Source organism: Panthera leo, chromosome B2, assembly GCF_018350215.1.
Source record: "Panthera leo isolate Ple1 chromosome B2, P.leo_Ple1_pat1.1, whole genome shotgun sequence".
Taxonomy (NCBI): Eukaryota; Metazoa; Chordata; class Mammalia; order Carnivora; family Felidae; genus Panthera; species Panthera leo.
Window position 1 is genome coordinate 128,932,273 of NC_056683.1, and position 25,244 is coordinate 128,957,516.

The following is a 25,244-nucleotide window of genomic DNA, read 5'->3' on the forward strand; positions in this document are numbered from 1 at the left end:
ACTTCAGAGTCAAAGAACAGCTGGTTGGATACTATACTAGGCATCAGGTTCTAGGGGGCTTCAACAACCCACTTTGCTCTCAGTGAACACAGAGGTAACTCAGACTATTTTCCCATCACGGATGGCTTACTTTACTCTAGAGCTATGGGGAGCACGGGTTTGATGAACGTGTAAAATTACAGGGAGTGGGATTCTGACTCCTTATGAGGAATATCTTCCTAAGAACGAGGGTGACAGATGCCTGGAGAGGGCCATCCTGCCTCTGAATGTTTTCAGCAGGTGAGCACATCTCAGGAATGTTCCTGAAATGGCTCCTGCTTTGGGCGGCATGTTGGACGGGAGTGACCTCTCAGACTCATTCCGATGCAGAACGCTTCCAAGCCTATGAAAAAGCGTCCAGTGAATGTGCTTTGCAAACATACAGACACTATATAAACATGAGGCAAATATTTTAAAAGATGAAGAGTGTGATACTTGTTCTTCTGGGAGAGCAGTGGTTGGAACTTTGTGCCCCAGCAACATACTTTCCATGCTCAGTCGCCTGCAGTGTGTTCTCATTGGCCCCGTACACAGTTATCTGCACTACGTGTTAAAAATCCGCTCAGCCAAAGACCAAACAAATTGCCAAGACGTTTTCCTATCAGGGCCCATTTATAAGAGGTAAAGCAAAGAACAAAGCTGTCGGTTTCAGTTCCTGGAAGGAAGCCAAGCTGCTTCAAAGCTCCAGAATTTGCAAGGAAGAAAGATGAGGGATTTTTAACTGAGATTAAATTAGAACTAAAGCAACAGAAAGCTTAAAACTTAAAACTGAAGCATCCTCAGGGATCCATAATGGAAAGGCAGAAACAAAAGATAGGTTTGGGCTCTCAGACGATCTTTCAGTACAAGAGTGAAAGCTTTTAAAGGCGCCCAAAGCAGTGATTACAGAATGGCTTTGATTAATGATACTGGATCACACAACATTTGAGCTGGACGAGTTGTCCGTTAGCGATCACTGAATCGCGTCCCTCAGTTTACAGATAACAGATCAGAGGCACTGGAACCTGAAGAGACAGCTCACAGAACTCATTGTGGAAGTTCTGGGACTAGAATCCAGGACCCCTGACAACCACTTCATGTTTTAGATCACTCTGCAGAAACAGCAAACAATGAAAAGTTGTTTCCTAAGGTGAAGGGGCAGACAGCCACAAGGACCATGTTCTGAATCGACTGCATTTGGCCCCTCAGAATGTGGCTAATGGCACCTGCTCTTGCATTTGCCACCTGTGTCCTCAAGCTTGGAATCCTTGGGCCCACCTCCAGGCCTGGGGGCCGGGGCAAGCAGCAGGAGCGTCCTGCGGTCCAAAGAGGTCGACCAGCAGCCCAGACCCCGGTGCGGCTGCCTGAACTTGGCATCTGTTCCCCATTCTATGGTCTTATCCCACCTCAAGTCCTGTTGTCACTTCCCTGGACAAATTTAGCCCCATCCGTCTTCTGCCCCCATCTGTCTCGGGCCCGGGTCTCCTCAGAGCCCCAGTCAAGCATGAATGGGTTTGTACAATCCTTGGGGAACCACAGTGGTCAGGGTCCTTCTGAACCACCTGCACTGTCTTTGCAGTGCCCCATGGTGTCATTGTGGGTGTTGTTTGGCTTCCTGTGCTGACAGGAGTTCTCATTGACAAAAGCCTGAACAAATCGAAGCTGTACTGAAATAACAGCACTCTTTTTACATAAAAGAACTCCCATCAAAGAACAGCTCTGGCTGCCCCCCCCTTCCCCCACCCAGTTAACTTTGTCCATTGAAATGACCAACATTCGCGGGCGCTGTTGTTACTTGCTTCTGGAAGAGGGTGGAGAGTGACGGTGGGTGGTCATCTAAAGGAAGACGGGAAGTTGTGTGTGTGTGTGTCTCCACTGGAACCAATAAGATGTTCGTGATTATTTTTTTGACCATTTGTTCATTCACTCATTCATTTATTCATTGTCTTGTTTGTTTATATTCTGATTCTATCCAAAACTATGTTTGACAAAACCAGGAACAAAGGGCACATATGCGGTAAATAAAATAAAAATGAATTCAGGTCTCTAAGAAGGAGGAAACAGATTTCGTCGGAGTTGTCATATGAAATCTGTGTTAAATATCAAATTTTACTCTGACCTTTGTCACGATAAAGGTCAGGATAAAAGACAAATACCAGGATTAAAGAGGAATACACAATTAATGGTTATCAGAAAAGGTAAAAAATATTTCAGTTTCTTCAAGAGAGACTAAGTGTTGGTATTCTGGGACTCATGCCATTACCAAACACTTACTGAGGACGTGCAGGTGCTTGGCCCAAAGCTCTTGGCCCAAGACACACCTCTCCCTTCCCTTCTCTGTCTTCAAAGTGTCCTTACTTCAGGCCACCTGGGGCACCCCCAGAAAACATGTGCTTAGTGTTAGTACGAGTTCTGTTTCTGGGTGTCAGAGTAGGGCTTGCAGTAATGGGGTTTAGTTTGGGTCTTGAAATGATGTTGTTCATGTGGTTCCAGGATTTGCAAATTTTGAGGCCAGGAATAGGAATTTTAGGGGGAAACAGAATCCAGTCCTGCTGTGGCTACCCAGTCTCCACCAACGTACCTTTCCTTCTACCTAAATTGCCCTTTCTGTGGCCCCTTTTTGCTGTGTCAAGATGCTTTTTCTAACAGGGCATCTAGAGGGAAGAGACTTGTATAAGAACACACGTCAGAGAATGTCGGCTCAGAGGATTAGTAGGTGACGTGACCCTGTATTAATTTTACACACCTCTTTGGCCCCTCAAAGTGGGGAGTAGAGTCAGACCTGCAGGGTTCAGGAAACTAATATTATATACACATAAAGTGAATTATGGGACTATTAAAGTCCCACCCTGAGCTCCTCCACTCTGAGGTTGTAACAGGAATTTAAATTCTCCCAGAAGGAAGAGGCAGTGTTGAGATCCCCACCCCTTTACATGCCTGTGAAAGCATGAATTCATTCCATCCTCTTAAGACTTGGGGTTTGTCAGGGGATATACTGGAACATGCTAGACCTTTTGAGTATGGCAAGGAAATGAGTCACAGAGATCTGATGTGTTGGACTTTTGTGATAGATGGCAGGAGGAAGAGTAGTCCTTTTTCACTGGGATTCAGATGAATTACCTGAATATTTACTGAGTGTTTGTTTGTTTGGTTGGTTTAAATGTAAGCATACATATCCTTTACATACATTGATATTCACAGAAGCCGGTTTTAGAATGCCTAAAAAAAGGAATATTGCAAACTGTGTGCTCTTTAGTTGATAGGAAATCATGTGTCTGGATTCTTGGCCAAACATCGTCATTTGAAGGACAGGCCCAGGGGCTGGGTTTCAGAGCATGGGCTGCAGTCCTTTGCCTTTGTCCTAATGATACTGACTCCAACCACATGTTTTCCGAGACGACTAGAAACACTGGGGTTTGAGCCTTCAAGTGAATAGAATAAATGTGTTCGATTCTACTTGCAATGTTTTTCATAATTATTTTAAGCAATGACTTGATTCTTACTTATGCTTATTCTCTTTAAAAGTATTAGAAAGGAAGATATCCACAAGACAAAGTAGAGAGGAGCTGATAAGAAGGGGCGTTCTTAAGGAGTTGCCTGATCAAGGTGAGGAAATTAATCATACATTTAAAGTAACTTGATCCCTCATTCTTTGGTCTTTCTTTCATTTTCTTTTGAAATTTAAGATGATCATGGTCTTTGGGAGATAAAGCAGTGAGTATGGCCCTCTGAGAATCTTGCTTTAATTCAGAATGCCTTTGTGGGCTGCAGAGGATCGAAGGTATTCTAGAAAAGAAATTCAATGACCTTCTTGGTGAGTCCTTCACCGTATGTCACTAACCCTAAAGCTCTCCAAAGGTGAACTGGCTGAAGATACAGATAAGATACAAATGCTTATATGACCCCTCTTCTTTTCTTGAGTTTCAGTCTTTCTATACAAGTTATCTCAATTGTTTGAGTAAATGCAAAGTTTTAGCTTGGCTGGTGCCTTTGGGTTTCTTCAATCTACCAGTAAAAGAAAAAGAGAGAGAAAAGAAATGTCAATGTACCTCTTGTCCTTTATTCTCTATAATACATTCAAATGTTCAATCAGTAAGGCATGAATAGACAAATTAATCTGCTTTATGCATTCTCTCAAGTAATTTTCCTACCGTTGTGCTCTTTTCATTTCTTTGAATCTAATTGTCTTTCACCTTTTCACTAACAATTACTATTTCCAAGTATTTTTCCCCTGCCCCTAATCTTCCCCTGCCCCTTTTTATTACCCTCCCAAGAGGGAGTCTTGCTCAAAAAGACAAGGATTAGGTACAAACCAAGATAGACCCTCAGAAGAAGACACCGAGATTGATTATTTCTCCAAATAAGTAATGCCAAATAATTTTCATTGCTCCCACTACTATTAAAACTAAAGGGAATTTTTGTTGCAAAATTGTTGATTTACCTCATGCCTTCCCTTGCCCCACCCCCTGGATATTTACTGGGCTAAAGTTGTATTACTGTACTTTTATGAAACAAAGTATTATTAATTTGGAATTGAAATCATACTACTTCTCTTTTTCTGGTAAATGTGCCTTGCAGAGAACATCTTTTGGAATTCACTATTTATAAACCCAAATGACACACTTTTTCCAACATCTGAATAATTCCTGAACAGGGCTAGGGAATGCTTTACTATTTGACTCCTGCTTCAAAGAATGTAGGGAAAAGTCTGGAATGAATAATACCATTTTTCTTGAGCCCTCACAGTTTTAGGCATTTGATTTCAATCTCTGACCTATTATACTTTTCTCATTCTGTTTTATGAATGAATTTTATGTCTTCTCTAGTTTTCCATTACTAGGAAGCTATTTATTTCCTGTCTGGGGCTTAAAAAAAAATTGCACATCCCTAACTTATTGTCAGTTGAAGGTAGACTTGAAATATTAAAATCTGTCTCCCCTCTAATCTCTTGGGAGGCAGGAGAAAAATTACAAATCCACTGAGCAATCAATCCCCTTTCTGGGGAGAGTAATACCCTTTCTGGGGTTGGCCAGTGTAATTGTTTGGTATCGTTTATTTGGAAATTTAAAAAAAAAGGTTTTTTTTTTAATCTTTATTTATTTTTGAGAGAGAGACAGAGACAGAGTACAAGCAGGGGAGGGGCAGAGAGAGAGAGAGACACAGATTCCGAAGCAGGCTCCAGGCTCTGAGCTGTCAGCACAGAGCCTGATGCGGGGCTCAAACCCACAAACCGTGAGATCGTGACCTGAGCTGAAGTCAGATGCTTAACTGACTAAGCCACCCAGGCACCCCAATTTGGAAATTTTTTAAAGAAAGGAAAAATGGAAAAATTTATGATGAAACTGTTACCGAGTATGAAAGACAGATATAAAGACCCCCCTTTTTTTATCTGATTAAAAAATCATAGCTAGAAAAAAGTTTACTTTTTCTAAAAACAAGTGGCAATGGCCAGTTTAAAGAAATCCTTAGTGTTGATTGGTTTTTGCTCTGCCTAATCTGTTAAACTATGTACTTGATCGCTTATGATATCATATACTTATTTCCCAGAAATCGGACACTGGTTGACCTTTTTGTAACTTTTGTGAACTGAACATTACAAGTTTTAAAACATAAAAGAAGAAAAACAATTTTTCACCTAAACATACTGTAATAGGTTTAATGTTTGGGAAGCCATAAGTTACTGAATTGTACTTTCTGCCTTTTTTGTGGCCCCTAAGTGGACCTATAGAAATGACCTAAACCTTGAAAGTTCCTGGTGATGCCTATAGTAAACAGTCTTTTCCCCTTTCATCCAAGGGCTGGAAAAAATAGTTTTCTGTCATTTTTCCAAAAACAATTATCTTGAGAGTTTCGGTCTGTTTTCAGCTCTAGCCAGAGACTGGAAGCTGCTGTGCTTGGTGACAGCCTCCTGTCTTCTACCAGTGAAGATTCATTCTTTGCCTTGATCTGCTTGACCTTGCCTCAGCTCTCTTGACACTTACTGTCAATTTTGCCCTTTATTCAGTGAGCCAGATAGGCTTTTAGAATCCCTCCAGCTCCCCTAGGTTTGACCCATCCCACCACACCCCACCCCACCCCACCCCACCCCACCCCCTCACTCTCAGCTATATTGTTATTATTATTATTCCTTTTAGATGATCTTTTTTACAGTAAGATCTAACTTCCAGCTAAAAGTTCAACAATTGGCCTTCTCTCCTGAGAATTCCAAGGTCTAGTCCAAGTTCCTTCCTTATTTCTGGTTCTTTCCTTCCATCTCTCCCCGTAGCTTTAACACGAGGGCAAGGAGATGTTTCTGCCTGCCTTCCAGCCTCCTTTCTTTCTCTCCTGTGGTGTACTTTTTAACCTTCTGATGAGTCACTCACCTTTTGGTCTCACAGCCTTCTCCTTATCTCTGTTTCTCTGTGAACTATATCCCAGATACACTTGTTTGAGCAGAAGGAGGTAAAGCCCCCAGACGTCTGTATATCTCTTGGTTCACTTTAAGCTTACAACCTTTTTTGAGTTGCCTTTTGCCTTTGCACACGAATGCTCTTATTGCTATAACATCAGCGTCTTTCCCTGCTGTCCTTTGCCAGCACATGTGTGTGTGTTTTACTTACATACATAAACTGTATCAAGGACTTAACTTATTCTAACTCTACAATGACGTACAAAACTAGAAAACTTTTTCAATAGACACGCCAATTAGTTATTAATAACTTCATCTCTACTGTGTTTTATTCTTGAATTCTGTATTTATCACATATGTGTCTCCTTTTTCTACAGTTATTTTCATATGCGCTAGCTTTATTTCATACCTCAAAGTAAGTATCTTTCCACTTTGTTGACTTTATGTGATAATCCAATTTCTTATTGCACCTTGACTATTAATTTTCTCTCTAGCTTTTTTGTTCTAGATTTTAAAAAATCGGTTCTTTAACCTACTACAGAATTCTAGCTTAATAAGGGTTGAAACAGAATTAAATTTTCATTAACATAACTTCAGCATATTTTTGTTATCAACTAAAGCCAGAGAACTCAAAGGTAAATTTATATTTGGGTTGCCTAAAAATTGAGGTTTTTTTATATAAAGAAGTGGTTTTCTACTTTGTTTGGAATTTTCCATTCTTGCATTAGTTTTTGGTTTTCCTGTGTCTAATACCTGGACATTACATTATGTCTCCCCTCCCTTGTTTTTAATAGTGAATTCCTTGGGATCTAATAATAAGAATGAAGAGTCTTTTGGTTTCATTTTGGTTTGACCTATACTCTTCGAAAAGTATTACCTTAATTTTATTGAAATAGTTAAGATTTATTTGCAATGGCATTACCTTCAATTATTGTCTATTTTACTTTTATACAGGAACCAGATTATAGGTACTTGGAAGTTATATGGCTTAAGCAACAATTTCGTTTTCATTTTGAGCATGACATAATTCCATGATATGTATTTTTCTTATTAAAATGTCATGCCTGTTTTTGTGGAGAAGGCCAATGGATTTTATTGTTGAGCCAAAGCAGTTCAGTCATATTTAATGAAAATTTGAGAGATGATCTCTGTTTTATTTGTAACGATTGCCAAAATAAGATTAATAAAAAACTGCATAAGAATAGCTGTAATCATGCATTTCTTCAAGTTTGCAAAGTCAAAACTTCAACTTTATTATTATTATTATTATGATTATTATTATTATTATTACTTTTACAATGGTAGCAAAGCCTCTTCAAATGTTCCATATATGACCTAAGGTTAATCTTTTCAAGTATCACTGAGTTAAGAGTTTATGCAAAATCTCATTCACTTTTGAAGCTTCTAAAAATTATGAAAGTTCAGGGATTAAAATTAGTTATTTCTGATTTAGATAACATATTGCAAATTTTATTTTCAGTTGTGATTTTCAAAAAGTTCCTCTGCAATTACTTTTTCTTTTAATTACATGTTTTTCCCCCTAATGTTTTCAAATTATTATTAGGTCACATTAAAGGCTTTTGGTCAGTTATATGTGACAATGATCTAAATACATTTTAATACTTTCATAAGTAAGAAAATGAAAATAAAATTAGCCTCACTACTAGCTTTTCCTGAATACAGAGTGGCAGTTATCTTTCTATGTAAAGTTAGCATATCATAGATGCAACAATCTGGAGACAGTGGCAGTTGGAAAATTTCATATTATCCCTCTTATCATTTGTATGTGTAACTACATTTCATGTTATTTGTGTACTTATATTCACCTTGTGTTTTTAGTGCTTGTTAAAATGTTTATTCCATTTTTCAGATTTCTCCTTTTACCGTTCAGTGTCTGAATGACAGAGACTCCTAAGTCCTGACTTCAACAAAACCAAACGCAAGAAGAGAAGGGCTGTGCTGCCCTAGGATATTTCATAATTAGGATAATAATTTCTACTGTCCTAAAAGGGCACATGGATATCCCCACCATTACTGTTTTTCCCCCAAGACTAAGGATTTCCTAGCTCTTTTTGTTTGAATGAAATGTTTAGTAAAACATGGTGAAACAATACAGGATGTATTTGGTTCCCAGGGCCTGATACATGAACCCAAACCCTATAGTCCTAATAACTGGAAAACTGGGTTTTAAGAAAACCATCAAGTTAGACATCTAGGTGTTTCTTTCCCCATTTTAGATGGAGATGTAACAGTTAACTTTGAAAATTCAAACGGGCACATGATACCCATCGGAGAGGAATCTACCCGAGAGGAAAATGTAGTAAAATCTGAAGAAGGTAATGGCTGTGTAGCTGAAAAAGCACCACCTCTGGAGGAAAAGGCAGAAGATAAGAAAGGTAAAATCAAGAGAAACCCCCTATTCTTTTGTTTCAATACAGCTCAATATTGAGAATCAGGTCTTAGGCTCCAGTGATTCTTAGGTTAGGACCAGTTAGAGAGAGAGCAGGTTTGCAAATACAAAGAAGAGAGAAATTATAACTAGTGAAGAGAAATAGGATGATTTTCTTAGGTAGATGCGTCCATTTTGTAAGCACATCGTTATTTATTTTTTTATTTAATTAATTAACAATCAATTAAGCATTAATTAACAGTAATAATCAGAAGGGATATTCTCTTCAATCATTAGAGAGCTGGGAATTTTTTTTTAATGTTTATTTTTGAAAGAGACAGAGTATGAGTGGGGGAGGGGCAGAGAGAGAGGGAGACATAAAATCTGAAGTAGGATCCAGGCTCTGAGGTGTCAGCACAGAGCCCAATGTAGGGCTCAACCCCCTCAAACCATGAGATCATGATGTGAGCCAAAGTCAGATGCTTAACCGACTGAACCACCCAGGCGCCCCATATCTGGGAATGTTACCCTTTCCTTGGAAGCTTTTTTTTTTTTTTTAAGTTTATTTATTTTGGGAGAGGGAGCACACAAGCGGAGCAGGGGCAGAGAGAGGGGGAGAGAGAGAGAAGAGAGAGAAGAGAGAGAATATCCCAAGCAGGGTCTCTCCACTGTTAGCACAGAGCTGACGTGGGGCTTGATTGCATGAACCATGAGATCATGACCTGAGCTGAAAATCAAGAGTCGGATGCTTAACCAACCGAGCCATCCAGACGCCCCCTCAGAAACTTCATGTCAGTATTATGTTTATTATTATTTTTTTTTAGAAAAAATGGTATCAATCTGAATATCTTTTTTACTGGTTAGAACTGACCCCTGTGAGCATGTCAGCATGGTAGGACATCAAAACCAAGATGTTTCAGCATAGCACTGTCTCCATTAGTAGGAGCTTGGCTGGTGGCATCCAGATACTTAATGTTGTAGGTCCTAGTTGAGGTTCTAGACATGTCTGAGAGAGACCCAGGAATAGTTCCCAGAGATGCTAGGGACTGTGGTTACTGTATTAACCACAGAAACCTGCTTTATGATTTGTCTCTGCAATTGGAAATTTCAAAACATGCCAGGGGCAATTATGCTATTCTCTGAAGGCTTCTTTAAAGACCTTGGTTTCTAGAGTGAATATGCTATGGTCAGTTAAGATACCAGCAAAATATATGTCTATCAAGGACCCCTCAAGACATTCACAAGTTCCTGGTCACTGGTTCTAGATGATTCCATGCAGCATAGAAATGAATCCTTAGGAGACAGACTGTTTCCTGTTCTATAATGTCTGCCTATGAGTTGAATGGCAAAACTTGTCAGACCTAGTTTAAGTTCTGTAGGCATTTTGAGAATTCTTAGAAACCGCTGAAAGCAAACTTCTCTTCCTCTGTTCTTGACCCAAATCCTTCAAAGACAAAAGAACAAAAACAAAGAAACAAAAGGGCATTTGACAGATATTGTAACTTAAAATTACTTTCTCTGAAAGTCCATAACCCCTTGTTTGCATTTAATTAGCCTGCAGAAGTTTTAGAAGCCCTATTAACAATCTGTTAGAAATTTATTGTTTTGCTTTATTCAATATTAAGCATAGTATTCAGGGGCTTTCCTTAGTCCTGCTCCTTGAAAGACTCTGGTTAAACTTACAAGTACTGACTATAAGAAATTAATATTTTTAATGATAATATCCCTGGAACATAAAGAGAAAACAGACCTACATAGATTTCAAGGGGATTAATTTGAAAGTATTCATGCAAATAGTGATTTTTTTTTTTTAAGTCCAACTGTCCTGTCTCACCAAACTGTTGAATTTCAAATCCATCTGTGGTTTGTCCCTGATACAGTCTTTTCACATTCAAGAATCACACCCTTAAAAAAAAGAAAAATCACACCCGTCATTATGGAACAGTCCATCATTGGTGCTTGTCTGGTCCGTGTGGCACGTCAGTCATTGGGCTGGCCTAACTTCAAAGGAAGTGTTTCCCTTATCAACCTAATAAAGCGTTGCTGACAGTTTTATGTTAATTAAGCCAGCAGGCCCTGATGTTCTAAACAGATGGCAGACCCATAGTCCTAGGTCCACGGATGTTTGAGAGTGTGTTTGCTTCCTTATTCTTTACTTAGAATTAGTACATTCAGTTCTTTTTGGTCAAATAAGGTCCAAGATAGCGTCTTGCTTAGCTAGTCTGTACTGAAAGAGATAGAAATAAATGCTGGACATGCTGCCATATCACTAATAAGGCAGCAAAGCCTCCCTCTCACAGTGTGGATGGTGCACCTGCCAGAGCCACACTGAAAGTGGGGGGAAGCATTTGGTGTGGAAGCTGCTTCCTGCGAGTAAAAAAGAACGTCACTCATGACTCACGTTACAGAGTATTACGTTAAATAGAAAATACCTCATACACCAAGATCACCATTTATTTCTCTGGAAAGATAGCATTTAATTCCAAACAACAACCCAAGATTCCCTTTTCCTTCTGCTCCTTTCATGGTCTCACTGTCATGCAAATCCACGATCCCATGTCCTTAATTCACCCTTTGGCTGTTCCTAATTCCTTTTTGGGGGGTAAAATGCTCCCTTTGCTTTCACGTGAAACGAATTTATCCAAGAGTGTTATTTGATCCATCGATTAGTTATATTTGCAAAACCATATCATGTGCCTTTACAGTCCCAAATGCTTGTATCCCTTTTTAAGATAATGTGTCCGTACTCTAATAGTTGAAACATGAAGATCAAAGAAAACAAAATAAATGGCAAGTGCCCTTTCCATTATACCATGTGTGGGTTCTGCCCAGGACACTTGGGTGTTCCTGGGTCTCTGATCCTCACCGGAATCTCAAGTTGGTACTTGGGCCTCTGATGCCCAATACTGCTGACTTTTCCCTTAAAACCTTCAGGGCTTTTAGTCTCCCATTATTCTTTCTCAGTAAGTGCGTTTAAATATATAAGAAAAACTGATCTGTATTGTGTTAAAGATACATTGGTGTTAAATGTAAGAAATCTGAAAATTATTTGATACTATATCCATTGAGGTATTAGAGAGCACTTTCAATGAAGTAACAAGTGATTGACATGCATCTGTTTCACAAACAAGAATGAAGGTCTACCATAGGTAAGACTTTGCTGGGACCAGAAAAAGAATGGTGAGTCAGAAATGCCCTCTGACTTCAAGCAGATTATGGCCTCCGGGAGACCAGCATCAAAACACCTGAGTACAGGGAGCCAAAGAGTTTGCGGTGAGAACCACATTTGGTTCTTAGAAGCAGGTATTTCCAAACTGAGGCCTGAAGGAGACAAGGAGGTAGTCATGTGACGGAGAGGAATAGGAGCAAAGGTGACTTCTAGGTAAGGCGAGGGCCACATGCTGTTCTCAGGTTCGCTCTAAGTGCCGACCTGAATGTTCCATGGGGTGGAAGGAGCCACACTTGGAATTATAGTAAATAGCTCTCCTCCAGACCATATTGTTTTGAAGCATAGTATCTGTATCAACCCAGAGTGACTAGGCACCCCATCCTTACCCTCCTCTTGGAAAAGTAATACTCATATACACCATCAGTTTATATCATGCCTTCAGATCACATGGTAATAATCAAAAATACAATAGCTTCCTTCATACCTCCCAGATACAAGTAGAGAGTTTGTTCTCTACTAAGGTGTTGTTGATAACTATCGGCCAGTCACGTTCATTGAATAGACCTTGTGTTTAAAGCATTGTGTTTAATGGGATATGACATTTAAAAAGTTTTATTTATTTATTTAAAAAAAATTTTTTTTTTAACGTTTATTTATTTTTGAGACAGAGAGAGACAGAGCATGAACAGGGGAGGGGCAGAGAGAGAGGGAGACACGGAATCAGAAGCAGGCTCCAGGCTCTGAGCCGTCAGCCCAGGGCCCGATGCGGGGCTCGAACTCACGGACGGCGAGATCGTGACCTGAGCTGAAGTCGGACACTTAACCGACTGAGCCACCCAGGTGCCCCTAAGAAGTTTTTTTTAATGTTTATTTATTTTTTTCAACGTTTTTTTTTTTTTTTTTTTTTTTTATTTATTTTTGGGACAGAGAGAGACAGAGCATGAACGGGGGAGGGGTAGAGAGAGAGGGAGACACAGAATCGGAAACAGGCTCCAGGCTCCGAGCCATCAGCCCAGAGCCCGACGCGGGGCTCGAACTCACAGACCGCGAGATCGTGACCTGGCTGAAGTCGGACGCTTAACCGACTGCGCCACCCAGGCGCCCCATAATGTTTATTTATTTTTGAAAGAGAGAGACAGAGAGCGAGTGAGGGAGGGGCAGGGAGAGGGAGACACAGCATCCGAAGCAGGCTCCAGGCTCTGAGCTGTCAGCACAGAGCCCGACGCAGGACTTGAACTCACGAACCGCGAGATCGTGACCTGAGCTGAAGTCAGATGCTTAACCGATTGAGCCATCCAGGCGTCCCGAGGGATATGACATTTTAGACAAAACGAATTTTCAGTTCAGTCAGAAGAGCATACAGTTTGCATACAGACATACACCCCACTTAGGGTTCTCCACAGACTAGACATAAATATTGGCCTTCTGGCAAACACGTACAGAGCATTGGCAGAGTCCACAGAGGACAGAGGTGTGGATGGTGCTTGTCCACGAACACGAAGAGCTCACACTCAGCGGGTTCACTTTCAGCCTAGGTGGGATTGTCACTCCCAGCTGTCGCAGAGTGACCATCTCCTCCCTCCCAAACCCAGAAACCGCATTCTTCGGGGCACAGCTTTAGAATTTGAAACCTTAGGCAGAAAGAAGTCAGATCTCCAGCGATAGGCCCGTGTGGACAGGCGAAGAGCTGTGAAGGTTTATAGCGTGAGAGAGAATGGAGATGCCCGGTGCTGGAGATGAGTGAGTTCATGGGCTCTCACCGTGGAGAGGACTTGATCTCTGTGCATTATGCAGCTGTCTAATCTTACAAAGAATAATCTCAAGAAGTATGTAAAGAGTAGGCCTTTGCCCCACATCACAAGTCAACATAGATTTATATGTTTTATGTTGAAATGAAGTGATTTGCGTGTACCATCAACTTGTATTGTTCTTGACTCTGACTTTTGTGAGTAAGTGGCCTTCTGCTTCAGACCAGGTAGGTTAGGAGAGTCACTATTTAGCTAGAAAGATACAATGTACATACAACACAAAGACACACATACAAAGTAGCCTCTGGTAAATACTGAGTAAGTAGCTCAGACCATAAATATAAGAAAAGTTCAGTGGCAGGAGGGGACTGTGGTAGGTTTCATGGCTGGGAGAAGATAAAATAAAAGCTTTATTGATCAACTACTATAACTCGAATCATTCTTTTTTTTTTAATTTTTTAAAAAATAATTCATTTATTTTTGAGAGAGAGAGTACAAGCGGGGAGGGGCAGAGAGAGAGGGAGACAAAGGATCCGAAGTAGGCTCCACACTGACAGCAGCGAGCCCAGTGCGGGGCTCGAACTCACGAACTGTGAGATCATGACTTGAGCTGAAGTCAGACGCTCAACCGACCAAGCCATCCAGGTGCCCCTCTTTATATATATCTATATCTATCTATATCTAGATATAGATAGATATAGATAGATATAGATATATATAGTTATATAGATATATATAGATATAGATAGATATAGATATATATATAGATAGATAGATATGTGGATGGATGGGATGTAGTCCAAAAAATGGGGGGAATTCTCAGTTTTTACTCACAAGAATGAGAAATGAAACAAAAGAGATCATAATAAAATAGGATGCATTCTAATATCAAAGCCCTTTCTTGGTCATTCAATAATGGGAGGCTATATCCAGTAAAGGCTTGGTCTTGTCTTAACACTGTCTTTTTTTTTTTTAATTGTGTTCCATTTTTAAAGAAATGCTGCTTAGCTCTTTGGACCAGAACTGTATTTTAATTTATTTTAATTTCAGTCAGCCACTATTAGAAACAATACAGACGTGAGTACATGAATGAACACCCAGCATTTCCACTTTTGATAATGAGAGACTCAGACCGTTTCTCTTCCAGTTAGGCAAAATCTTGTGAGAGGCTTCTGTTCTTAGGTATGAATTATCGTTTAATGGATTCCAACCTTTGTCTTTTCAAAATTGTTACCTGTGTTTACATGTCAAAACAAATTTGATATTTGGGGGGATTCTGTGCCCTCTGTACCTGTAGTTGTGACACTGTTTGAAAAGGTCAGAGGAAGTTACTAAAAAATGGGAATTGTGTTCCTGGGAGAGCTTGAGAATATTTTAATAGTAGAAAGTAGTGTATTCTTCAGTGCGCTGTGCTTCTCCACAAGCACAGGATTGTGGATTCTACAGGAAAGGATTCTACAGTGTCTCCCTTAGCTTAGAAAAGTACTGATGTTTGGCCACAATGAGACAGCGCTCATATCCCTTTCTGGTTGAGGGCGTGAGTTCTCCTGAGAGAAGGTCTCTCCTCAGAGGGTATGAAGGTCGTGGAGTCCAGTCACTGCCTCGCTGTCAGCCCCCTGGCGTCACGTGCAGTGGGCTAACCAGCCACACCCAGGTGCCCTTCCGTTTTGTTAAGTTTCAGTTGAGCCCTCCTGCCCGTATCCTCACCCGGCAGCCTCCGGTGTCACGGCAGGTGTCAGCCCCTGGCAGTGGACATTGGGGCTCCTCCTCAGCACAACTCCATCAGAGTAACTTGGGCAACCTGTTTTATCACAGGAATGGCATATGTACGCAGACAGTGCGCCCCAGTTTGGCTTTCGGCCTTGGTACCTTTGGTCCGTTTTCCCCCCCAGCTGTGCCCCCTCTGGTGTAGAACCCACACTGGTTCCCAAGGGCCAAGCAGCCGCGTGTTTGTATCACTGTCGCCATATGTCTTGCTCCTTCCGTTTATGTGGTGTCTGTCTGTATCAGTGTGCTTCTGTTCACTTTCTCATTTATAGAGAACACTGAAAACCACCCTGAAACACCGGCTCCTGCTCCACCTCCTCCAGCTCTTCCTAAGCCTAAACCCAAACCTAAACCCAAAAAAACACCGGGGCCTCCAAAAGGGGCTGCTGCTGGGGTAAGCCCCAAGGGTGACGAAGTGCCTCCTATTAAAAAAATTACCAAGGCTCCTGGTAAGCAGGCCCCCGTCCCTCCACCCAAGCCAGCAAGCCGAAACACGACCCGAGAGGCTGGTGAGTATGCCCCCTGGGGGCTGGAGTCGAGGGTGTTTGGCTCTGGGTGGGGCTGATTGCTTCTAGAAATGATGGTCTGGTGTCTTAGAATGTAACACCGGTGGATTTAGTTTTGACATAGACAGTACACAGGAGGTTCCTTTGTTGCCGTCTCTACCAAAGGAAAGTCAACCAGTTGATTAGTTGACCTCATTACTTTTTGGGTGAAGAGACCTCTTTCACCCTAACTATCCACTCTCTGTGTAAGAACCAGTGCAAGGATTCAGGGCGTCATATGCCTGATGAATGGCCATGATCTGATAGCGCATTATGTACACACCGACTGGCCTTCTGCCTATTTCAGTTTCTGGGTGGCCTTTTGGCTTGGGTTTTCCTTCCAAATTATCTTAAGTTGCACAGAAGAATACAACACTTACATCTTTGACGTTTCTGCTGGCTCTTAGTATCTTAAGTCTTTCCGCACACACAGTCATTTCTCTACTGACAAATGCCGAAGGATCCTATCAGGTCAGTCCCACGCCACCGCCCTCTACGGTGCGGTCACAGCCATTTCAATGGAGTTGAGAGCCACAGGCTCAGTGTCCACCCTCCACGCTGTTTTCCAGACTTCAGTGTATTGGAAGCAACAGCGTCCTAGAAGTCCATTGACAAGTCACTAGAGCACACTGCCAGAGGTGGTTTGGGGGACCTACGGTAACTGCTTGTAATGTGTGTCCCACTTTCCGTTCAAATCAGAGACGCTTAATGCAAAGTGGTGCTCCCAGTTTTCCCATGAAGTAGAATAAAGAAGCTTCCAGGTCCACCAGCTTTAAAAAGGACAGTCATCAAAGTATACACGCTAAATGGGTTTTCCCATTAACATGCAAAAAATTCTCCTGTGGTAGCAAACCTTATTTTCCTTAAAATCAGCAGCAGCTTTCTTGCCATTGGCTACCAGAATATGCCTTCGTATTGATCTTTTTCCCTCCATCGTTTATACCCATGATGCTCAAATGCGGAGAAGGGCTTAGTTGACAGTATAACGGAACTCCAAATACAAATAGGTATTTCTCTACCTGTGCTCCTCTCTTCAGCCTTCGACCTTGAGTGTCTGAGTGTTTGCTAAAAAGCTCTGAAATGATATGTCTCAGAACATTGTGCTCACAGTGCCTATGGGCCATTTCCTCAGGCACCAGCTGCCCTTCCCAGGTCAGCGTCCATTCTTGTTGGTATCTCTGTGTTTCCCAGACTACCTTGCAAACCCTGCAAGCAGTGCTTGAAATGAGGCAGGCAGTGGTCCACTTCTTAAAGAAAAGCCCAAATCACCCCATGCTGGGGAATTGCACAGACTTTCCCATTTCTTGTGCCCCATGTGGTAGCAGCTCACGACTGACTCGACTTAGACACTCTCTTACTTCTCTCAGAAGAAAGCTGGTGACTAATGCCAGGGCAGGGGACAGCTTGCATGAGAGATTTTGACTTATTTCCAGATATTTTACTTGAAGGCTTATTTATAGATTCTTGATCTTCTAGGAGAATACTACAGTCATATTATTATCCATTGTTTTAAAAGAGGTTCCACTGGCCCATAGTGTGAATAACAGCATTGCTCTTCTCTCAGGCCATCACAGAGAGACAGAAGTTGCATTGAGCTATACCAACAAGCCAGTTGTGCAAGGATACTTTCATCAACTGCTGATTAAACTCCTTCAGAATCCAGCTGATACTGCATTTGTAACCCTTTAGAGTTTTCTACATGGCACCTTTGTTTTACTTGAATAATGTTGTTGGCCTTCCAGAAAAGTAACTCCAAATACTACTCTTGATTTGTAGTCAGATGAGTTAAGTTCTTGTAAAAGCTATCCATTAAGATTCGTCTTCAATTCCTAAGTTAGTATAGACCTCCAGATAACCAGATACTGGCTTAGCACATTCACCTGCTTGGTGAGTGAAATAAGGTCATATCTCTGGTATTTTTTTCTTTCTCATTGTTACACAGAGTGTAAACACAGAAGTATTTAACGGAGGAGAGATAGCTTTACTTTTTTTAGTCATGGTCTTAATTCAGGGTAACTTATGTAATACGGTTGATTTCAGCAAAGTCTTGTCATTTTAGAAGATACATAAAGAAGTATCTCGAAAAGTGTGACTTGAAGTTCTGCTCCAGGCATTGCAAAACTTGTCTTTTCCTTTAAGTGCAGCTCAAGTTACCTTGGCTGTTACAAAAGAAAGAAGTTTCTGTAAAAAAAAAAAAAAAAAAAAAAAAAAAAAAATATATATATATATATATATATATATATACACATACATATACACACATATATATCTCTGTGTATATATCTATATATATAGAGAGAGAAAGAGGTATCTATCTCTATATTTATATCTATCTATCTATATAATACACATTGATATGTGAAATGGATTCTGTTCGGTTTACCTAAGAAAATTGAACATGTTTAGACATCAAATCCTTAGATCTTTGTTGGGAAAAATACATTTAGAGTGGACTTAGATAGTAAAAATATGCTTAATACCTTTGTCTTATTAGGAAGTGAAGATTGTTAGCTTCAAAGAAGTAGTGTTAGCATGCCCAGACTTGGGGTAGTATGAATTCTAGTTGTGTGTATCTAAAATAATAAAGCCCCCAAGGAATAGAGGTTTCTTTTAAGCCTGGATCTTGTCACCAAGTGAAACTCACTTTTTTAAAGTATATTGGAGTTGATGACGTCTTACATCTCATTGTTTATTCCCTTATTTGTTCTTTATCTCTTGACCCTCCCAGCCAACTTCAATAAAGTTATAAGCATAAAGGTAAGTTACAGTCACATCTGTTGTGGATGGGCTCCATAATGCTAACAAGGAGGTATTTTCTAATAGTTCTACGCACAATAGTTTAACCCCTCACGGAAAAGAACACATCACATTACAATGGAAGAAGCAATTAGGAGAAATTTATAGATAGTAAAGGTCATGAAACAAAAGACTGTGTCTCCCAAAATGATACCCAAAAAAAGCAGAGTTAAGCTTTGTTTTCCTGAAAGTGGTTTGGTTGAAGGCAGTCCCATCCAAAAGTCAGACTATCCTTCTAATGGTCACAACCATCCTCCGGCGAAGACCTTCTAGGAACAGAAGTGGCATGGAAGATTGGATTTGTGAAAGTGTCACAAGATCGGAGAACGACACTTCTTTCTCTTCACGTTATTCGAATGCTCCCCATTTAGAAATTTTTTTTTGCAAAAAACCATCTTTTCTGCCTTTTGATATTTTGAAGAGGACTTGTTTTTCATATGTGGCCATATGTTTTTACTCTGCCCCATCACCACTGTAGACGGAGGTGTGGACCAGCCTGGCCAGCTTCTCTCTCTGGAGCCATGGGGATAACTAGTTTGGAGTTGAGTACATTTGTTTCTGGTCCAGAAAGGAGCTAGAGGCACATACTGGGGCTGTTTCTGAATGTGGGCCACTCCACTCCCAAATAGACATCACAGAACATGTATAATTTGTGATGCGTACAAGCTGTCTGTACCCAGACAGCTGTTGTCTGTCTTCTGTACACTGTAATGTTCCTTCTTTGGAGCATACAAGGGCTTATTCAGGTGACCTGTAGGAGAAGGAGCATTTCCCTTTGGCTGGGCCCAGCTAAAAAAAAAAACTAGAGGGACTCCTTGGTCTCCTTAGGAGAGGACTCTTGTCCCCTAGGGTTTTGCCTTCAGCATCACTGGCTCCCTCCTAGATTTGAGGTAAGGAGGGGGCAGAAAGTAAAACTTATCATTATTAGTCTATTTTCTTGTATTCAACAAATGTTCACATTTTGAGGAGAACATCATGATTTGACAATTGCAACTCGTTCGTTTATTTAAAAGGCTTCTTTGACTTTTAATGCAAAATCTCTCTATTTTAGCTGGTTCCTCTCATTCAAAAAAACCAACTGGGTCCAAAGCATCAGCTTCACCATCGACTTCCTCCACCTCATCTCGTCCTAGAGCTTCAAAGGAGACACCTTCTAGCAAAGCAGGGACAGTGGGAATCACAAAGGGCAAGAAAAAAACCGGCAAGCAGCCAACCTCTCGACCGTCCTCAGAGGCAACCACTTCTGGCACGTCCGACCTTAGAGGAGACCCTTCCGAGACGAGGGTGGAGAGTCTCAAACCTGAGCAGACCGTCCCTGGGACCGATGAGCAGACCACAGGCAAACCCGAGTCTGCGGTGCCTCCACCCCCTGTGGCTTCACCCCCTGCTCCCCCCGCCCCTCCACGTACTCTCGAGGAGCAGTGCACTGTTGCCCCAGACACGCCTGTGGTCCTGGTCAGCGATGGAGCTGCCCTGCCCGCCCCTGCCTTAGACCCGAGTCAGCTTCTCTGGACCGAAGAGCCAACCAACAGAACCACTGTCCTCTCAGGCACTGGCTTAAGTGTTAGAGAAAATGCAAAATGGTGAGTCGGGGCATAAACCCCATGTTCTGTCTGTATCCCCTGTTAAGTTGAGTACTGAAGATCACTGAACCACTCTCTTGGAGATGAACGTGGAACCGACTTGGTGACTGTTAGGTAAACACACATGTTTTTCATAGCCCTGGCCCAGGAATGTCATAGGCAACTGAGAAAATGACAACTGTCCTCATGACAGGTACCACTGCAGATCTTTGGCTTTTAGGTATATTTAGAGCCTGCTCCATCCCTGCTCAGCAGCCCCTTTTCTTTTCCTTGGACAGTTCCCTTTGCTTTCCTAAAAGCGGTTACTTTAAGTCTTGACTACTCGTGTCCAGATTGCTCACCCATTCCTGCCCACGAGTCATTTAGCCTTCTCTTCCTCTAAGAAAATAAAGACCATCAGGTAAGAACGCTCTCAGATTCCATCTCCTTTTCCTGTAGCCTCAGACGGGCTCCCTTTCTTGCTTCCTCAGTTCACCACCCGACTCACATGTTAACCTCCCCTCTGACACATTTCAGTGCTCATCCAGACAGAATCGTTGTTGCAGCTACTCTCCTCTGGCAGCCCTTTTTTCCTACCCATGGGCCAGGACTAAACCGTATATCTGTTTGCCAGTATATCCCCAGCAACCAGTGCAGAATCTGGTATGCCACAGACATGACGTCATCCAGTTGCCCAAGCCAGAAACCTGGGATTCATCCTAAGGGTCCTCATTCTTCTTCGTTCCCTGCATCTAATCCCTCACAAAGTCCTATATATTTTCTACTTAAAGACAAAAAAAACACATTAGCTCTCCTGTCCCTCGGGTATGAAGGGAGGGCTGCCTGGGTATAGTAGACGTTATAACCAATTCTGTCCAGGGAAGCGTTAGAGCTCTTAAATCCAAACTGTTCTCTCCTATTTCTGAGAATAAGACCTAAATTCACTCTTGTGATCATTTTAATTTAGTATGTTCTCTTTCAAAAAAAACCTGTCATGTTAGGACTTAAAAAAAGTAGTACATTAATTAAGTTGATTTGGATCAAGAGACTATCAGCATTAATTATTCAATTGCTGATAATAATCACCTTCATTTATTGAATAGTTATTTAATGTCAGGAACTGTCAAGTTACCTTTAGTTCACATAAGTCTTCTGAATATCTCTGATTAATAGACAAGAAAACAGACTCTGAGAGAGGTAGCAGAGTTAGCCCTAGATTCCCCACTCAGTAGGTGGCAAAACCAGCAGGCACACTCAGAGTTGCACGTCAAATTCCATGCTCTAAGAAATTCCATACGTTTCCAAAGCAATTGCTTCTACTTCTGCAGTTTCATTTGTGTTTCTTGTTTTTTGTTTTTGTTTTTATCCTTTCGAGCAGCGTGGTTGGAAGGAAAGCCAAGGCAAGATAAACAAATGTTAAATTACCAATTATTTTATTTGTTGGACATTTTAATAAACAATATGGGAGAAAACATTGAAGTGAAAGACTGTGATGTCCTTAATACTTCCAGCACATAGATTTCTTCATTTATTTACAGTGAGTGTTTTCTAGCACTGCAGTGAATTCCAGCCTTTAGAATTCAAGAATCTCTTTTTCAGTGTATATTTTCTGCTTGTCTTATATGTGCTGGGCAGTGCACTCAGCACCAAAGACACAAAAGTAAGCAAGACATTATAGTTAAAATTAGTTTTTACCAAAGTAACGTCCAACACACAGGAAATACAATTGTTTAAGACAGGTCTGAATAGATTGGGTGTATGGGTTTATTATTCAATAAACTAAAGAACAAGGTGCAACAAGGTGACTCCTTAGATAGTCTCAGGCAGTGAGAGAGTGCACACACAAATGTGACTTGACTCTGTCCAGTCCACTTCCTCAAACATTTAGGGAAGGCCCTATGTTGTGCTAAGCACTGTGCTGCATGCGGGGGGTGCTCAATGTCAAGTCTTCAGCCCAAGTATGCGTAAGACCGTCAGACAAAAGAGGTGAGTGTCTGTTCTCCATTTCCACTGGACCTGTGATCAGAGAGCAAGCTTAGGACATCATTAGACATCTAGGTATTTATAATAGATTTTCCTGTCACTCCAAATAACTGTAATCCCTTCCTAGAAGAGGACATCAAGATTTTCTTCTCTGTCTATTCTTCAAAGTTAACGTTTTAAATTACAATTCATCCCACAGGGGTGGTTTGTTTGCTCTTGAGTTAATGAGCCTGGAATAAGTAGTCTCTCAAATTTTTTTCCAAATTCTTTCTTCTGTTTTTTTTTTTTTTTTTTTCTTTCTTCTGTGTTTAACTGGATATTTCAGTTAGAATTTCTAGCTCTTAGTCACTTGCTTTACTTAGAACTTTCGCTCGGTTATGTTTAGTCAACGAATGTGTGAAAATCCTGTCATCTCATGAAGAGGCTTCTGTTTGGAATACAGATATCAAACTTCAAGGAAGATAAGTGGCTATGTGTAAAAATATCTTTCTCTATTCACATATTGCTGGGTAGTAACCATGTGGTAGATTTCTATTTATTGGCAACTTCATTAGTATCATATAGGTCTGGGATAATTTAAGGCAGACACTAATACGCCCACCTGGAGCCCATAACCAGAGGGGACTTGACTGTGTTCAGTCCATTTCCACAAACACTTTTTGAGTTCACTGTTTTGTCCAATGTGCCCAAGAAACTTAGGAGGCAATGAGTGCCACGTCATGAGTTGACTGATACAAATTTGGAGTTTAATATTTAATATTAAGTTAATTATAATCTACATAATATGATATTAATGTAACATACACTATCAAGTATACATAACATTTAATAGGTAGATTAAGAGTCGTAAGTCTGAGTTCTAGACTGGACTTGATACCTTGTTCTGGGCAACACACACCTATGGTCTTCTTGGGTTCCATGAATTATAACTTATCTGGCCCCTTATACTGTAGAACAGTTGTAAGTTGTGAACGTATGCAGAAGTCTTTGAAAATTACAAACCACTATCAAATACAAATGATGACGTTAAAAAGATAGATATCACAATTAGTGAAGAATGACATGAGCAAACATCAAGCCTCAGCCCTAAAGTATCTTTAGTTCTGCTCTTCAGAATGTGTTATTAATTGACATGTCTATTGAATGTGCTGTGGTCACCCACAATGGCAGACTGTTCAAATAGGGATGGCCTCCAGTGCCAATCAAGTAGACATCCAGGCTGGGAAAAGTTTTCCCATATTTAAAATGAGATTTCACACTGTAGAAACACTATGATTCCTCAACAAATTAAACTTAGAATTACCATGTGATCCAGCAATTTTACTACTGTGCATGTAGCCAAAAAAAAAAATAGGTACTTGAAGAGATAAATAAAATGTGGCACAGTGGAATATTATTCAGAATAGCCTTAAAAGAAAAGAAATTCTGGCATATACGAAAACGTGGATGAACCTGGAAGATACGCTAAGTAGAAGTTAGACACAAAAAGACAAATGTTGCATCATTTCACTTATGTAAAGCACCTAAAGTAGCAAAATTCATAGAGACAGAGAGTCAAATGGTGGTTGCCAGGGGCCAGGGGATGAGAATGGGGAATTGTTGTTGAATGGGACAGTCTCTGTTTGGGAAGATGGCAGAGGTTCGGAGGCAGTTGGTGGGGATGTTTATACAGCAGTGTAAATATACCTAGGTGCCACCGAAGTATACACTTCAAAATGGTTCAAATGGCAAATTTATGCCGTGCATATTTTACACAATAAAAAATGAAATGCCGCATTTTCCCCTTTGAAAATGAGAATTTTGGCTGTTGGAGTTTTCTAACAAGTGCAAAATAGAGGATTTTTAGAGTGCTTAGACTTATCAGCACAGAGTACAATTGTCAGTACCTTAGATTCTGACAATGTTTACCTGTTTTTATTACTTAAATGACTGCTTTTTGGTTTTGCAAGTTAATGTAAACAGTAGGCACGTGCTTTGCCCAAAGCAGTCTTTCTGAAGTGTGACATTCCAAATAGAGATTTCTATTTATATCAGAAGGCAATTTGGGGATTTTCTGCTTCTTAAAATGAAGGTTATGTTTGTTTTGATATGATATGTTTTTGATGTAAAGCATTTTTTTATTCTAGTCTGTGAAAATTGACAGTCTTCATATATTTATAGTAACTTTATTTTTTTTCAATATATGAAATTTATTGTCAAATTGGTTTCCATACAACACCCAGTGCTCATCCCAAAAGGTGCCCTCCTCAATACCCATCACCCACCCTCCCCTCCCTCCCACCCCCCATCAACCCTCAGTTTGTTCTCAGTTTTTAAGAGTCTCTTATGCTTTGGCTCTCTCCCACTCTAACCTTTTTTTTTTTCCCTTCCCCTCCCCCATGGGTTTCTGTTAAGTTTCTCAGGATCCACATAAGAGTGAAAACATATGGTATCTGTCTTTCTCTGTATGGCTTATTTCACTTAGCATCACACTCTCCAGTTCCATCCACGTTGCTACAAAGGACCATATTTCATTCTTTCTCATTGCCATGTAGTACTCCATTGTGTATGTAAACCACAATTTCTTTATCCATTCATCAGTTGATGGACATTTAGGCTCTTTCCACAATTTGGCTATTGTTGAGAGTGCTGCTATAAACATTGGGGTACAAGTGCCCCTATGCATCAGCACTCCTGTATCCCTGGGTAAATTCCTAGCAGTGCTACTGCTGGGTCATAGGGTAGATCTATTTTTAATTTTTTGAGGAACCTCCACACTGTTTTCCAGAGCGGCTGCACCAGTTTGCATTCCCACCAACAGAGCAAGAGGGTTCCCGTTTCTCCACATCCTCGCCAGCATCTATAGTCTCCTGATTTGTTCATTTTGGCCACTCTGACTG

At 40.8% G+C, this 25,244-nt stretch overlaps 1 protein-coding gene and 1 long non-coding RNA gene across 7 annotated transcripts in view; one reads left to right on the plus strand and one right to left on the minus strand.

Moving 5' to 3' along the window:
• Positions 1-25,244, plus strand: part of PHACTR2 (phosphatase and actin regulator 2) — a 135,805-nt gene that overhangs the window by 60,477 nt on the left and 50,084 nt on the right. For 4 of the 6 annotated variants that reach the window (XM_042939983.1, XM_042939984.1, XM_042939985.1 and 1 more), the window contains exons 3-6: positions 3,544-3,624; positions 8,644-8,802; positions 15,752-15,988; positions 19,872-20,403. In XM_042939983.1, the coding sequence (XP_042795917.1) occupies positions 3,544-3,624; positions 8,644-8,802; positions 15,752-15,988; positions 19,872-20,403 (1,009 nt within the window). The remainder of the gene's footprint in view (positions 1-3,543; positions 3,625-8,643; positions 8,803-15,751; positions 15,989-19,871; positions 20,404-25,244) is intronic. The other 2 variants (XM_042939987.1, XM_042939988.1) reach the window with 1 other exon arrangement.
• The window catches only part of LOC122220454, a 30,163-nt gene continuing 8,700 nt past the window's right edge, over positions 3,782-25,244 (minus strand). The window contains exon 4 of the long non-coding RNA XR_006202860.1: positions 3,782-4,023. This is a non-coding gene — a long non-coding RNA (uncharacterized LOC122220454). The remainder of the gene's footprint in view (positions 4,024-25,244) is intronic.